At 43.0% G+C, this 15,278-nt stretch overlaps 1 protein-coding gene across 1 annotated transcript in view; it reads right to left on the minus strand.

Moving 5' to 3' along the window:
• Nucleotides 1-1,268: 1,268 nt before the first annotated feature.
• The window catches only part of CSPG4 (chondroitin sulfate proteoglycan 4), an 80,958-nt gene continuing 66,948 nt past the window's right edge, over nucleotides 1,269-15,278 (minus strand). Inside the window, exons 6-10 of the mRNA XM_070762200.1 lie at nucleotides 14,487-14,685; nucleotides 13,103-13,237; nucleotides 12,643-12,806; nucleotides 11,059-11,242; nucleotides 1,269-7,038 (exon numbers count right to left, since the gene is read on the minus strand). Coding sequence (XP_070618301.1) covers nucleotides 5,087-7,038; nucleotides 11,059-11,242; nucleotides 12,643-12,806; nucleotides 13,103-13,237; nucleotides 14,487-14,685 — 2,634 coding nt within the window. The 3' untranslated portion in view covers nucleotides 1,269-5,086. The remainder of the gene's footprint in view (nucleotides 7,039-11,058; nucleotides 11,243-12,642; nucleotides 12,807-13,102; nucleotides 13,238-14,486; nucleotides 14,686-15,278) is intronic.

Consider the following 15,278-nt stretch of genomic DNA (forward strand, 5'->3'; position numbering starts at 1 on the left):
TCAAGGTGGAGGAGTCCACTGTAGGAGAATTCACTCTTGTTGCTGCTCATTATCTTTCGTTGCATGTTTCCTCCAGTTAAGGGAGATACCCCATGTTCTGGATTGACACAAACTTGGGTACCCATCAACCTGTTGGGTTTGCCTGAAATATACTTGTTGTGGTTAGCTCTGGACCAGCTCCTGCCCCAAGGACTGTGGATGTGGGGGAGACATCCACATGCTGCAGGCCTGTTTTGCCCCTGGTGGAATCTGCTGATGAAGGCTCCTCTGACCAAGAAGATATGAGTGACAGGGAGGAGGAGAGTGTGGCAGACAGCTCAGAAGCAGATCAATTATCTAGCTCCTCCTTGGAGTCAGAACAAGAATTAATGATACAGCCACGCATGCGGAGAGCGATGCATAGGCAGCAACAACTGAGAGATTATTATCAAAGAAAATGAGGCTACCTGTGGTTGGGTGGGGCTGTGGTCATTAGTGAGGCTGCTATAATGAGCAGCCTGTGGGTTTGGCCATTGTGGAGGATTATCTGATCTTTGTGTTTCGTGACTGCTTTGCTGACTTTGACCTTTTGTGTGCTGATTTTCCCCCGCTTTGAAACTAAACCAGAGCAAAGTGTTTTTCACTTTGTGAAAAAAGAAGGACTGTGAATTGCCTCACACCTGCAAGCTAAGTATCACAGAACTGATAAGGGACTTGTACAAATTACCAGTTTGGTTGGAGACGAGTGCTCTTTGCTATCCCAAAAGAGGGCTTGGTTTAAGTGAATTTTCATTATAAAGAACATTGTTTTGAATTTTCAAACGTGAGTGTGTCTGAAATTTGTACCTGCGAATTTTTGGAAGGATTCTACCAGAGAGCCCGACAGAACAATGCTCAACCAACCAAATCATACATAAGCAAACATATGTTTGAAGACATTTGGTCTTTAAGGGTCCACATTAACTATGTTGTGGATGCAATCTCTGATTTTATTTCATCTACTGATTCAACTTGCATGCTTTATAGAGAAGTCATCTACTTCAGGTGTTCAGGTGACCTTCATGGATGTTGGTTCCCGTACCTGGGTCTTCTACATGTGTAATGTACTTTTTTTCACTTAGACTATTTAAAACCAAAAGCATCTCCCAAGTTGGATATTGTAATCCAGTGTTTCCCAACCTTGGCAACTTGAAGATACTTGGACTTCAACTCCCAGAATTCCCCAGCCAGCAAATGCTGGCTGGGGAATTCTGGGAGTTGAAGTCCAGGTACCTTCAAGTGGCCAAGTTTGGGAAACACTGTTGTAATCTACTGTTCCTGTTAAAAGTCTTGGTCTGAAAGTTGATAACTCAGGAAAGATCAGGGGGGAAAATAATAACTCTGGATTTCTTTCTTTTTAGGCTCGGGGGAAGTCACAACAGAGCTGTGAATCATCATAGGACAACCAATTTATAAATAAACACAGACATAATATTTGCAAAATTATGAACTTGCATTAAATAGACATCTCCTTCAAAATAAAGACTCGGCATTCAGTTAGGCCACAGCTGTTGATTCACGGAAAAACAGAAGCAGGCTTCTTGCAGAGATGGCTGGAATATTGATAGGACCCTTTCATTGTTGCTTGAAAATTATAAAAACAATGTCTTTTTTCCTTCCTTCCTTCCTTCCTTCCTTCCTTCCTTCCTTCCTTCCTTCCTTCCTTCCTTCCTTCCTTCCTTCCTTCCGTATGACTGCAACTTGTTGCCTGTATCCTAAGATTTTTATTAATATTGATTGTTCTTCATTGCTTATTTGACCCCTATGACAATTATTAAGTACCACACGATTCTTGACAAATCTATATTTTCTTTTATGTACACTGAGAGCATCTGCACTAAGACAAATTCCTTGTGTGTCCAATCACACTTGGCCAATAAAGAATTCTATTTTATTCTATTCCTTCCTTCCTTCCTTCCTTCCTTCCTTCCTTCCTTCCTTCCTTCCTTCCTTCCTTCCTTCCTTCCTTCCTTCCTTCCTTCCTTCCTTCCTTCCTTCTGACTGCAACTTGTTGCCTGTATCCTAAGATTTTTATTAATATTGATTGTTCTTCATTGCTTATTTGACCCCTATGACAATCATTAATTGTTGTACCACATGATACTTGACAAATCTATATTTTCTTTTATGTACACTGAGAGCATCTGCACTAAGACAAATTCCTTGTGTGTCCAATCATACTTGGCCAATAAAGAATTCTATTTTATTCTATTCCTTCCTTCCTTCCTTCCTTCCTTCCTTCCTTCCTTCCTTCCTTCCTTCCTTCCTTCCTTCCTTATGACTGCAACTTGTTGCCTGTATCCTAAGATTTTTATTAATATTGACTGTTCTTCATTGCTTATTTGACCCCTATGACAATCATTAAGTACCACATGATTCTTGACAAATCTATATTTTCTTTTATGTACACTGAGAGCATCTGCACTAAGACAAATTCCTTGTGTGTCCAATCATAATTGGCCAATAAAGAATTCTATTCTATTCCTTCCTTCCTTCCTTCCTTCCTTCCTTCCTTCCTTCCTTCCTTCCTTCCTTCCTTCCTTCCTTCCTTCTTTTCTGATTTGAGGATTCTTATTTCCAATTCCAGATCTGAACCATGCTTTTTCTTTAGATTTTCTAGATCTGCTAGAGAAATCTATTTCTCTCTCTTAAACCAGCCTTAGAAGCACTTTAGGCTTCATACTGGGGGAAAAAACATCTTTTGTCCTTCTGACTAACTTCTACAAACAACTTTTCAAAAACTTTCCATGTAGGAAATTCCTGCCAGGAACCAGAGCAAGTGATTCAGGATGACACAAACGTAATCTAGAACTCTGCCGTGTTTGGCTTGTTGGAACAAGACACTCAAGTGCATTTATTCTCTTGTGGGATCAACTGACATTTAATCGCCTAAACACCAAAAACATTAGTTTCTCAAAAAGATTTTTAAAAAAAATCCTGACAGTCTTTTGGGAACTTTTAAGCCATCCGCATGTTTTAACTCTCTTCTAAGAATCACCCTGTTAATTCCTAAGAATCAGGATGTGGATAAAGAACACTGAAAATCTTGCATAAAACCCATTCCATGATCTTCCAAAGGCTGGAATTTTGGACTTTTATCGCTGCTTGTCCAAGGGCATGGGGTGAGGTATCATCAATACGCCGATGATACCCAGTTATACATCTCCACCCCATGTCCAGTCAGCGAAGCAGTGGAAGTGATGTGCCGGTGCCTGGAGGCTGTTGGGGCCTGGATGGGTGTCAACAAACTCAAACTCAACCCAGACAAGAGGGAGTGGCTGTGGGTATTGCCTCCCAAGGACAATTCCATCTGTCCATCCATTACCGTGGGGGGGGGGAACTACTGACCCCCTCAGAGAGGGTTCGCAACTTGGGCGTCCTCCTCGATCCACAGCTGACATTGGAACATCATATTTCGGCTGTGGCGAGGAGGGCGTTTGCCCAGGTTCTCCTGGTGCACCAGTTGCGGCCCTATTTGGACAGGGAGTCATTGCTCACAGTCACTCATGCCCTCATCACCTCGAGGTTCGATTACTGCAACACTCTCTACATGGGGCTACCTTTGAAAAATGTTCGGAAACTTCAGATCGTGCAGAATGCAGCCGCGAGAGCCATCGTGGGGCTTCCAAGATTCGCCCACGTTTCTTCAACCCTCTGTGGCTTGCATTGGCTGCTGATCAGTTTCTGGTCACAATTCAAAGTGTTGGTCATGACCTTTATAGCCCTACATGGCAATGGACCAGATTACCTCCGGAACCACCTGCTACCGCACGAATCCCAGCGACCGATAAGGTCCCACAGAGTTGGCCTTCTCCGGGTCCCGTCGACTAAACAATGTCGTTTGGCAGACCCCAGGGGAAGAGCCTTCTCTGTGGTGGCCCCGGCCCTCTGGAACCAACTCCCCCCAGACTTTAGAACTGCCCCCACCCTCCCTGTCTTTCATAAACTACTCAAGACTCATTTATACCGCCAGACATGGGGGAGTTGAGATAGCTCTTCCCCCTAGGCCATTAGAAGTTATGCATGGTATGTTTGTGTGTATGTTTGGTTTTATAATAGGGCTTTTTAGTTGTTTTTTATTATTGGATTGTACATTTGTGTTTATTATTGTTGTTAGCCGCCCCGAGTCTACGGAGAGGGGCAGCATACAAATCCAATAAATTATTATTATTATTATTATTGTTCCCTTTTCTATTTTGCATCTTTTACTTTGCAATAGTCCCACTTTCCCATGCGTTCACGATGGCCTTTGCTACTCAACAAATCTTGTGCTAAATCTTCTCTTACCACCTTCTGGATATCATGGCTGGTTTCCTTTTGGGTCCTCAAATTTCATCTGCAGACCCCTGAGGACTGGTTGCATCCATAAGGATATAAGAATAGATCTTTTTTTTAAAAAAGCTTTAGTTCTCCTAAAGAGTTCCAGTAGTTTATGATGCCCTTCAAAGCGGCAATAGGCAACTATGGACCAGGGGTGAAATTCAATTTCCGACAGGTTCTGTGGGCGTGGCTTGGTGGGCGTGGCTTGGTGGGCGTGGCATGTGAAGGATACTCCCAATTTCCTCCCCACTCCAGAGGAAGGATACTGCAAAATCCCCATTCCCTCCCCACCCTGGGTCCAGCCAGAGGTGGTGTTTGCCAGTTCTCTGAACTACTCAAAATTTCTGCTACTGGTTCTCCAGAACCTGTTGGACGCTGTTGGATTTCTCCCTCTCTATGGGTCCTTTACAGCCTGGGACTTCAACTCCCAGATTTCCTGAGCCAATCATGGCCGATTCAGGATTTCGATTCCCAGAATTTCTGACCCAGGAATTGCTGGCTCAGGAATTCTCAGAATTGTAGTCCAGGGTGTTGTAAAGGGGCCATAGCTGTCCACCCCTGCTCCAAAGGCATCATTCCCACTGAATAAATATGTTTGAAGGCACCAAAGCTTCATAAGATATTTTGATCTCTTCTACAGATCTGCAGACAGGAGAGAAAGGATGGCGGGACGAGGTGAAGAAGACTTCAAGAAATGGAGGCAGTCTGAAGAGAGACTGATGGGCTGCTTAGTCTTTGGTTCCAGTACTTAAACCCAATATTGGCTGTTTTTCAAAGCTGGGTTAGATGTCCTACAGTACTGGAGCAATTCTGGATCCTGTTCTCTCCCAGGTCCAGGTCCTTTTGAGTTGGATCCTGGTTCTTTAGCCTCCAAGGTATTAATGGTGGTCAGAGGTATGTTTTGACTAGGATCCGTCTTACGGAAGGTTTCTTGGTCCACCACCGTTCCATTCTTGTATTTGGGCGGTGTGCCCTGGACGTTGTGTTTGCCGGTCTTGTTCCGTTTGTGGAGATAGAAGAGCAGAGGTAGGATCAAAGCCAAAAGCAGAAGAATGAGACAAATGGGGAGGATGATACTGAACATGTTGGCTTCAATGAAACCCAGCAGAGCACTTTTTTCTGTCTGAGATGTTGGTCTTTCGCTTGAGCTGGTTGTTGGGAGGACGTGGGACTTGTTGGCAGTAGAATGGGGCATTTTGGATTCATAAGGCATGGTGGTAAAAGTCTGGCCAGGGGAGGTTATGCTCTGTGGGGTAGAGCTATGGCTGTTTTCCTCAAGACCAGGCTTCTTGACCCAAGTGGCCCTATAGGGGGTTGAGGAATTGAAGCTCTCAGTGGTGTACACCACCCAGCCCAAGGCAGGGGGCACACCTTTGGCAAATAATTCAAATTGAAAGCGTTCCTCTTGGAGATTTGGCCCTGAATTTTCTGCCTCCCATATTTCTAACCCAATCAACCCTTTCTCGAGGTCATCTTGGGTAAAAGTACCAGTGGAGAAAGGCCGATCCACGTGGTCTGTGGAATATCTCACAAAGTTGCTCCCTTGAGGCGGTTGGAGAATCCTAAACTCGGGGATGCTCTCTGTTTTGTTGGCCAGATCGCGTGCGTCAAGGACGTTGGTATTAAGCTGGACAGTGGCTCCTCTTGGCCAAAGAATGTCCTGCTGGGTTTTCACTAAGGCCTTGACGGTTACATTCACAATCCCAGAAATATTGATGCCTCCTGACGTGGCGAGGAATTGAAATTCATCTTTGGAGGAGGCCAAATCTGTGAAAGTAAAGCTCACCTCTCCGTTGTCCACCTGTTGTTGCGAAAAACGTCTCACGGCCTTTTGATGGACTTCCACCTGCCCATATTCTGGATCCCTGATGAGTTCGTAGGAGGTATTTTCCTCTCTTTGGTCTAAAGACCCTAGAAGATGTTGGTGAGACAGTAAAGCCATGTTCAAGTCTTGGGGTACTTCCAAGATGGTCTGATTGGCTGCCCACGTGGCTGCTGGGAGAACCATGATTTCCAGAGAAATGGAAATTGGCTTGTGGAATCCATCTGATGCAACAAGCTTCAAAGTTCCAGTAGAACCTCTTCTACTGGCCACGAATATCAGGTGTCCTGCAATGATATCTGCTTGTGTGAACTGGGTTATAGCTACGGATGTATTATGGGCCATAGCTATAAATCCAGTTGAAGATTCAGAACTAATGTTGAATTGGATCTCCTCAGGGAAACTGTCTGGATCTATGACATTCAAATGATCCTGGGTGATCACCATGGAGGAACCTTGGAGAACTTGTAAAACTTTTTCCTGGCTGACAAGTTTTGGTGGCATCTCGTTACTGTCTTTCACTGTGATATTGAACACCCCAGAAATAACGACTTCCTTTCCTTTTTGTGGGGGCCGGGTGGGTTTCTCATTGAAGAGATTGAGCCAAGCCTCAAATCTGAAATAATCATCCAGGAATCCAGGACCGTTGTGAGAATATTCCAATCCACCTGCGGCAAGGTCAGATTGCAGAAAATAGGGGTTTCTCTTATTAACGCGACCATCTGGAAGAGTAATCTCTCCATACATGGGCAATTTGGTCACCAGAAAGACCACGTCATAGACGATTCTCATCGATTCGTGGACCTTGGCAAGAAGATTGGAAGCATCAAGTACTGAGATGTTGATGGCTGCACTTTGGGCTTCTGGGACAGTGAGGCCTGAAAAAGAAAAGAAGAAACAAGGGATTGACAATCTTGGTCCAAAACAAGGAGGCAATGTAGAAGTTGCTATGGAAGAATATTAGTACAGTGATACCTCTACTTAAGAACTTAATTCGTTCCATGACCAGGTTCTTAAGTAGAAACATTCTTAAGTAGAAGCAATTTTTCCCATAGGAATCAATGAAAAAGCAAATAATGCGTGCAAACCCATGAGGAAAGAAATAAAAACTTGGAATTTGGGTGGGAGGAGGAGGAGGAAGAGGAGGAGGACAGTTGTTGCCCAGAGCGAAGGGAACATTTCTTTTCTCTGGGTGCTGGCAGAGATTTATTCTCTCTCCAAGCGCCCAGAGAAAGGAAAATGCTTTGTTCGCTCTGGGCTGCCAAAGCCTCCTTAAGCGCCACTGAAAGGCTCCTCTGGCAGCCCAGAAAAGCCCGAGATGGCCGGGATTAAAGGGGGAATGGAAGGAAACTGGACGGGCCTTCGTGCCACTCTCAAATTTCCTGGGAAATTTTTCCGGGCTCAGGTTCTTAAGTAGAAAATGGTTCTTAAGAAGAGGCAAAAAAATCTTGAACACCCGGTTCTTATCTAGAAAAGTTCTTAAGTAGAGGCGTTCTTAAGTAGAGGTACCACTGTACTATGTACATAACAGTTGGGTTTGGCAATATATAAACAAGCTAACAATGAATGCTTACATGTATTGAAACACTATGACTTTGAGAGTTTGTGTTGGGAATTGCCACACGAGGGAGCCAGAAGCGCGATTCTCTCTCTGGTGTGTTTTTATGTCTATTTTGTGCTGATTCATTGTGACTGCTCTAGTAAGAACTGTGTGTTCGATGATAGTTTATGTATTTGTAAGCTGTACAAGTAGTATTGTTAATATATTGAGAGTTATTGAGTGATTTGACTGTGTATGACTGGACTGTTTAACTTGACTATGATATTTGCTAAAGTAAGTACTATTGTATACACTTTATCTGGTTTGTATGATTGAACCATTATTCATATCTCCTAACTATCTGCTGGATATCTGCTAGACTTCTAAGTTTCCTTTGCGTATGTGTATTGTTGGATTGTCTCGGTTTAGCTATGAAACCTTCGACAACACCGAGCAGAGAATTTTAACAGAGCGTGGATTTGTGATAAAGCCAAGATGCAGACTTAGTTAAATAAGTATTATTTACATATAAACAAAATATAAACAATCCAGAATAAGCACGAAGCAAATACAGAATAATACGCACGGAGCAATTATAAGATTAGCACAAAGCAAAACACAATATAGATAATAACTACAAAGCTTATACAAGAAGATATGCACGAAGCGTAAACACAACTCCCCCATCTCTCAGGTGAAAGTAAAAGGAAATGACCGAGCAGAATGATGAGCTTTTATAGCTTCAATGAGGAAGTGATGAAACAGCCTTGAATATTAACTCTTCAAGTACAAGTTAACCCTTTGAGTGCACATTAACTCTTTAAGTACAAGTTTGGTACAAGTGTACAATATGCAGTTTACAATGGCAATCCCTAACAACCATGTACCCTGTACTAACATGTACAGTAGTACCTCTAGATACGAGCTGCTCCACATGCGAGTATTCCAAGATACGAGCCACGAGGGGAGAGAAATTTCTGTTCCAGACCCGAGCTCAAATTCGGGATACGAGCCGAGTGTCCACTAGGTGGCACAAGAATCCTTGCTTTTGGTTATATCGGAGGGGAAAAACAAAGTCTAAAGCCATTTGTTCCAGATACGAGTTGTTCGACATACAAACTCCCTTCTGGAACGCATTAAACTCTTATCTAGAGGTACTACTGTATCCTTGATAACTCAGGGGTCACTCTGCATACTCCTTATCAAAAAAGAGAGAATGGACAAGGGAAGGAGAAATAGAAAAAGGGAAGAGGATGAAGGAAGGAAGGGAGATTAAGTACAGTTCAAGCAAGTAGCATTAGAAGGTTCCAGAGGTCCACATTCTGAAACTACTTTCTTGGGCTTTACTTAATCTGCCTTTCTTCTTACCTGGCCATGAGAACATTCCACAGGTTCAACTTATCTGAAATAGTATAGATTCTCTCCTGTTTGAGTAGGGCGCTGGGCTAGAAGACCTTAAAGTTCGCTTCCAGCTCTGTTCTATCTGTTGTGGTCAGCTCTGGCCCAGCTCCTGCGCCAAGGACTGTGGATGTGGGGGAGACATCCACATGCTGCAGGCCTGTTTTTGCCCCCAGTGGAATCTGCTGATGAAGGCTCCTCTGACCCAGAAGACATGAGTGACAGAGAGGAGGAGAGTGGGGCAGACAGCTCAGAAGGAGATGAATTATCTAGCTCCTCCTTGGATTCAGAACAAGAGTTAATGATACAGCCACGCATGCGGAGAGCGATGCATAGGCAACAACAACTGAGAGATTATTCTCAAAGAAAATGAGGCCACCTGTGGTTGGGTGGGGCTGCGATCATTAGTGAGGCTGCTATAAAGAGCAGCTTATGGGTTTGGCCATTGTGGAGGATTATCTGATCGTTGTGTTTCGTGACTGCTTTACTGACTTTGACCTTTTGTGTGCTGATTTTTCCCTGCTTTGAAACTAAACCAGGGCAAAGTGTGTTTCACTTTGTGAAAGAAGAAGGACTGTGAATTGCCTCACAGCTGCAAGCTAAGTGTCACAGAACTGATAAGGGACTTGTATAAATTATCAGTTTGTTTGGAGAAGAGTGCTCTTTGCTATACCAAAAGAGGGCTTAGTTTAAGTGAATTTTCATGATAAAGAACATTGTTTTGAATTTTCAAACGTGTGTGTGTCTGAAATTTGTACCTGTGAATTTTTGGGAGGATTCTACCAGAGAGCCCGACAGAACATCTATCCTATCCTACTTTTTGAAGTTTTGATAGCTCTCCCAGGGGGGCACATGACTGGCCCTGTTCCAAAGTTCCGCCCCTCCTGAGGTCATGTGACTCGCCAGGCTCCATCACAGCAATAAGTTGAGGATTTCTTTAACCCGCATTTTTTTCCCCAAAGAACAAAAGAACATTCCTTTCCCTTTCTCCAATTCTTTTGTTCCTGTCTTCATTTCTCAGAAAACAGCATTGCTAGAAATGGATCCGCCTGGTTCTTTCTGGTCCAGGCCTGTTTCATAACCTCCTTTAAAAAGCTTCTACATTTTTAGAGGCACGAATATTTTTGTATCGTTCTCTCCCAATGCTTTGACTACACCCACGTTATCCTAAACTCTGAATTTTGTATGCATGCCTTTCCTACTTCATTTTTGTTACCCACCCAGAAATGGAGATCTCGGTTACAAAAACAACGAAGGGGAAAAAAAAAAATTAAGAAGCACAGAGTTGGTTGGATAACTGTGCTCTGATTCATGGATCAGCCCAGCCATTGCAAAATAACTCCACTCCCTTCAACATCGAAACAGAATATCCTACGAAAATAGACTAACAATCCTGGGCCTAGAAAGCCTAGAATTATGACGCCTAAAACACGATCTGAGTATTGCCCACAAGATAATATGCTGCAATGTCTTACCAGTCAATGACTACTTCAGCTTCAACCGCAACAACACAAGAGCACGCAACAGATTCAAACTTAATACGAACAGCTCCAAACTTGACTGTAAAAAATATGATTTCAACAATCGAGTTATCGAAGCGTGGAACTCATTACCGGACTCAATTGTGTGAACCCCTAACCCCCAACACTTCTCCCTTAGACTCTCCACGATTGACCTCTCCAGGTTCCTAAGAGGCCAGTAAGGCGCATGCATGTGCACTGATGTGCCTTTCGTCCCTTGTCCAATTGTCTGTCCTTTCTTTCACCTATCTTATATATTCTCTTCCTTTCATATATCCTCTCCTCTAAGTTCACTTTCACCCTCTTTTATATTATCACATGTCTATTTTCTTCCTATGTATTTATGTATTGGACAAATGAATAAATAAAAATAAATCTTTCCAGGATCCTCACAGCCATAGATCTGATTCTGATCATGTCTTCACGTCTCTGCTTCCTACCTTTATTTTTCCATAGCAGAGAGAAGCCCTCGGGACAGGCGGCCTCGAACGATATCTCCACGCCAAGAACAAACAGGTCTGTGGTCCCCGACGGAGAAGAAATTTGGAAGTGGAAATTATCCTCATAGATCCAGAAAGGTTCTCGTGGCATTTCGTGGTGGTATACGATCACGCCAGCATTCACCTGTTTGCAAAAGACAAGAAGGACATTCATTAAGGTGAACAATCCAACAACTAAGAACATTACTTTGATTGGACACCTCTCTTCTCTCACTCTTTGGGTTCTAGGCATGTCTACTTAGGTCCTCACAAAAACAACCTTCTCCTGTTGGGTTTCTCTGGATATGGTGGACAGCCAGTGAAGGGCCACAATTTTTTTTAATACCACACTGTGGGTGTGGTTTATTTTGTGGGTGGGGCTTGATGGTCATGTGACTGGGTGGGAGTGGCCTGTCAACCATGTGACTGGGTAGGAGGGGCTTGCCGGCTATGTGACCAGGTGGGAGTGGCTTGATGATCATGTGACTGAGGGGGTAGCTTAATGGTCATGTGACTGGCTTAAAGGTGGCCAAGTTGATGTCATCACATCAAGGGTTTGGATTAGGTTGTATTTGTATTATTTGTTGTGAGCCGCTCCGAGTCCTCGGAGAGGGGTGGCATACAAGTCTAATAAATTATTATTATTATTATTATTATTATTATTATTATTATTATTACTAATTATTACATTAATTAGGGTGCCTGGCCTCTCCTCGCCTCAATGAGATACAAGATACTTCCTATTACTGAACATCCAAAATATATACTATTTAATTCTATATGTATATATGACTTATGTGTACATACATATTACACACAGGCACTCAAAAATATACATTATCTACTATATGTAAAGTCCATTTTTGCTACCACCACTGGGTCCCGTTTCCCCCCTCCCTGCCCGGTGTGGGCAGCAGCCTATGACGTTGGACATCAACTCCTATAAAACCAAGCCAGGATTGAAAGGGGGTCTTTCTGGCTGGAGGCTGATGGGAGGTGAAGTTTATAGAACATCTCATTGGAGAAAGTTGATATGTAGGTTTTTTACTACACTCCATTCAAATTCTCTTCTCCTGCGTCCTTTCTCATTCTATTTTCCCCACAGCCACCAGTTAAGCTGTTTCATGTCCTGATGGTATTGTTTTTTCCAATGGGGGAGAGAGGACACCAGACCCCTATTATGATGTACAACTTAATTTTAGTGGCACTCAGGTTATAGCCAACTGACTTTGCTCCCCTGAAAAAAGTGCATACTGTATTGAATTTTGTGTTTCTTTTCTTCTCCTATTTTTTTTTTTTTGGTCCTTGCTCAAAATAACTTTTGGGGAAGAATATTGCAGGATCCAGTTTGCACAAAAGGAAACAGCTTCGTACCATATCTGGTCATCACTCAAACCAGGAAGAGATGGAAATGCTATTCTGCCACCCAAAAGATTACAACTTGTAACCCTCCCCCTAGAGTTGATGATCAGTGCACATTATTAAAATCTTTTATTGGTAAACTACAACACACACACACACACAAAAAGGTCCCAAATATTTAACCTCGGCTTGGGTGAAATTTCTCAGCTCTTCTCCGTTGCTTTTCTGGCTATTCAACAGCTTGCCAAACTCTGGAGGTCGTTGTATGATGTACAATAAAGACTTTTCGGCTTCTCCTCGATTGGTCACTGCTTTCAGGTTCTGACTTCTGATTGGCTCAGAAGAACCTAGAAAAGTAAAAGATGGGGAGAACCGCCCCTTTAGGATGCCACACAATGCAAAGTTTGCACATTTATGAGACCGCTGGAGACAGGTGCTCCAGGGAGGATTTTATAACAAAGCTGATGACATCATCAGTCAGAACTTGGGACGAGACCAGGAGCCTCCAACCTTGGCTGAAGAATTCTGGGAGTTGAAGTCCACAAGTCTTAAAGTTGCCAAGGTTGGAGACCTCTGGACTAGACTAGCCTTTAGCAAGGTATAATGTTGTCTCTGAAACAGAAGACGTCAGTAGATATCTTACCTGGGCACACCATCAGATTTTGTTTATTTTCCAGAGTGATGATAAATTTATTTTGGACTTTCACAGCAAAAAAGTGTCCTGGAGACATGTTCTCACCGTCCGATAGATCAAAGGAAAACCCTCCTTCCGGAGGTCCTGGACATGAAAAACCAAAAAAGAAGCTTAGAACACAAGGACACGTGGTGTGATCATTCATACCGTCACTTCTTGACCTCTGCTACGTTTGGATATTGGATATTGCGGGTGAGATCTTTAGAAAAGAATGTGCATTTTTACTTGTGGTAAGGCTAATTCTGCTCGTGCTGTTCTATTGGGATACTTTATTTATTTATTTATTAATTAGACTTCTTTGCTGCCCTTCCCAACCGACTCATACTCCAACATAGAAACATAGAAGACTGACGGCAGAAAAAGACCTCATGGTCCATCTAGTCTGCCCTTATACTATTTCCTGTATGTTATCTTACAATGGATACATGTTTATCCCAGGCATGTTTCAATTCAGTTACTGTGGATTTACCAACCATGTCTGCTGGAAGTTTGTTCCAAGGATCTACTACTCTTTCAGTGAAATAATATTTTCTCACGTTGCTTTTGATCTTTCCCCCAACTAACTTCAGATTGTGTCCCCTTGTTCTTGTGTTCACTTTCCTACTAAAAACACTTCCCCCCTGGACCTTATTTAACCCTTTCACATATTTAAAGGTTTCAATCATGTCCCCCCTTTCTCTTCTGTCCTCCAGACTATACAGATGGAGTTCATGAAGTCTTTCCTGATACGTTTTATGCTTAAGACCTTCCACCATTCTTGTAGCCCGTCTTTGGACCCGTTCAATTTTGTCAATATCTTTTTGTAGGTGAGATCTCCAGAACTGAACACAGTATTCCAAATGTGGTCTCACCAGCGCTCTATATAAGGGGATCACAATCTCCCTCTTCCTGCTTGTTATACCTCTAGCTATGTAGCCAAGCATCCTACTTGCTTTTCGTACCGCCCGACCACACTGCTCACCCATTTTGAGACTGTCAGAAATCACTACCGCTAAATCCTTCTCTTCTGAAGTTTTTGCTAACACAGAACTGCCAATGCAATACTCAGATTGAGGATTCCTTTTCCCCAAGTGCATTATTTTACATTTGGAAACATTAAACTGCAGTTTCCATTACTTTGACCATTTATCTAGTGAAGCTAAATCATTTACCATATTACAGACCCCTCCAGGAATATCAACCCTATTGCACACTTTAGAGTCATCAGCAAATAGGCAAACCTTCCCTACCAAACCTTCCTCTATGTCACTCACAAACATATTAAAAAGAATAGGACCCAGAACAGACCCTAGGACCCAGAACAGACCCTGTTCTCTTCCATTCTGGTACGGACCTTTATGGATGTACAGAACAAGATGGCTGTTTATTTGGGCCTGGGTGAACCGCTGGATTGGGTTGTTAGGGGATGATTTCAACACCACCTTCCCGTTGACAGGGGTCCTGATGGAATAGACGACTTCTTCTTGAGTGCTGTCTTCATCTTCGCTTTGGAGAATCTCTGGGGTGATCTCGGCAGTGCCTCCTTCTTCCATCTGGCGGGCAAGATGGAGAATAAAACATTACAGTCAGTCACCAGCGCAACTTTGAGCCTGAATATGGTACGGACGAGGTTAAAAATGCTTCGGTTGAAGAGAACTCAGGAACCCCCACCCCTGACCCTAAAAACTCATTTTAGCCTTTGTTTGTTTCAATTTGTTTTGGACGCTGGCCTTAAGCAAGAATCACAGCAGGAACAAATCCCAAGTGGCTACCAAGTCCTTGAAAGCAAAACAATATTATTAATAATCAAAAAAGAATCCCGGAAAAAAAAATCTGCCCCCTGAATGATCCTGTTGAGCATCTGTTCAACCAATGAGATCATTAGAGAATGAGGTTATCGCCTTTGGTCATTTTGGATTCCAGTCTGTCTTAATCACACATCTTCCCCCTCAATTTTGTTCTCTTTCTCAAAATAAAACTGAACAGCAGCAGCAGCAAAAAATAGAGCTATAAAAATGAACTAAAAACAACATAAAATAAGACTAAACAACTGCAGCAACAGACCAATCCTTGAATACAGCTCATCTGTCTGGAACCCACGCCGCATTTCGGACATAAACACCCTAGAAAACGTCCCGAGATACTT

The sequence above is a fragment of the Erythrolamprus reginae genome, chromosome 10 (assembly GCF_031021105.1).
Source record: "Erythrolamprus reginae isolate rEryReg1 chromosome 10, rEryReg1.hap1, whole genome shotgun sequence".
NCBI lineage: Eukaryota > Metazoa > Chordata > Lepidosauria > Squamata > Dipsadidae > Erythrolamprus > Erythrolamprus reginae.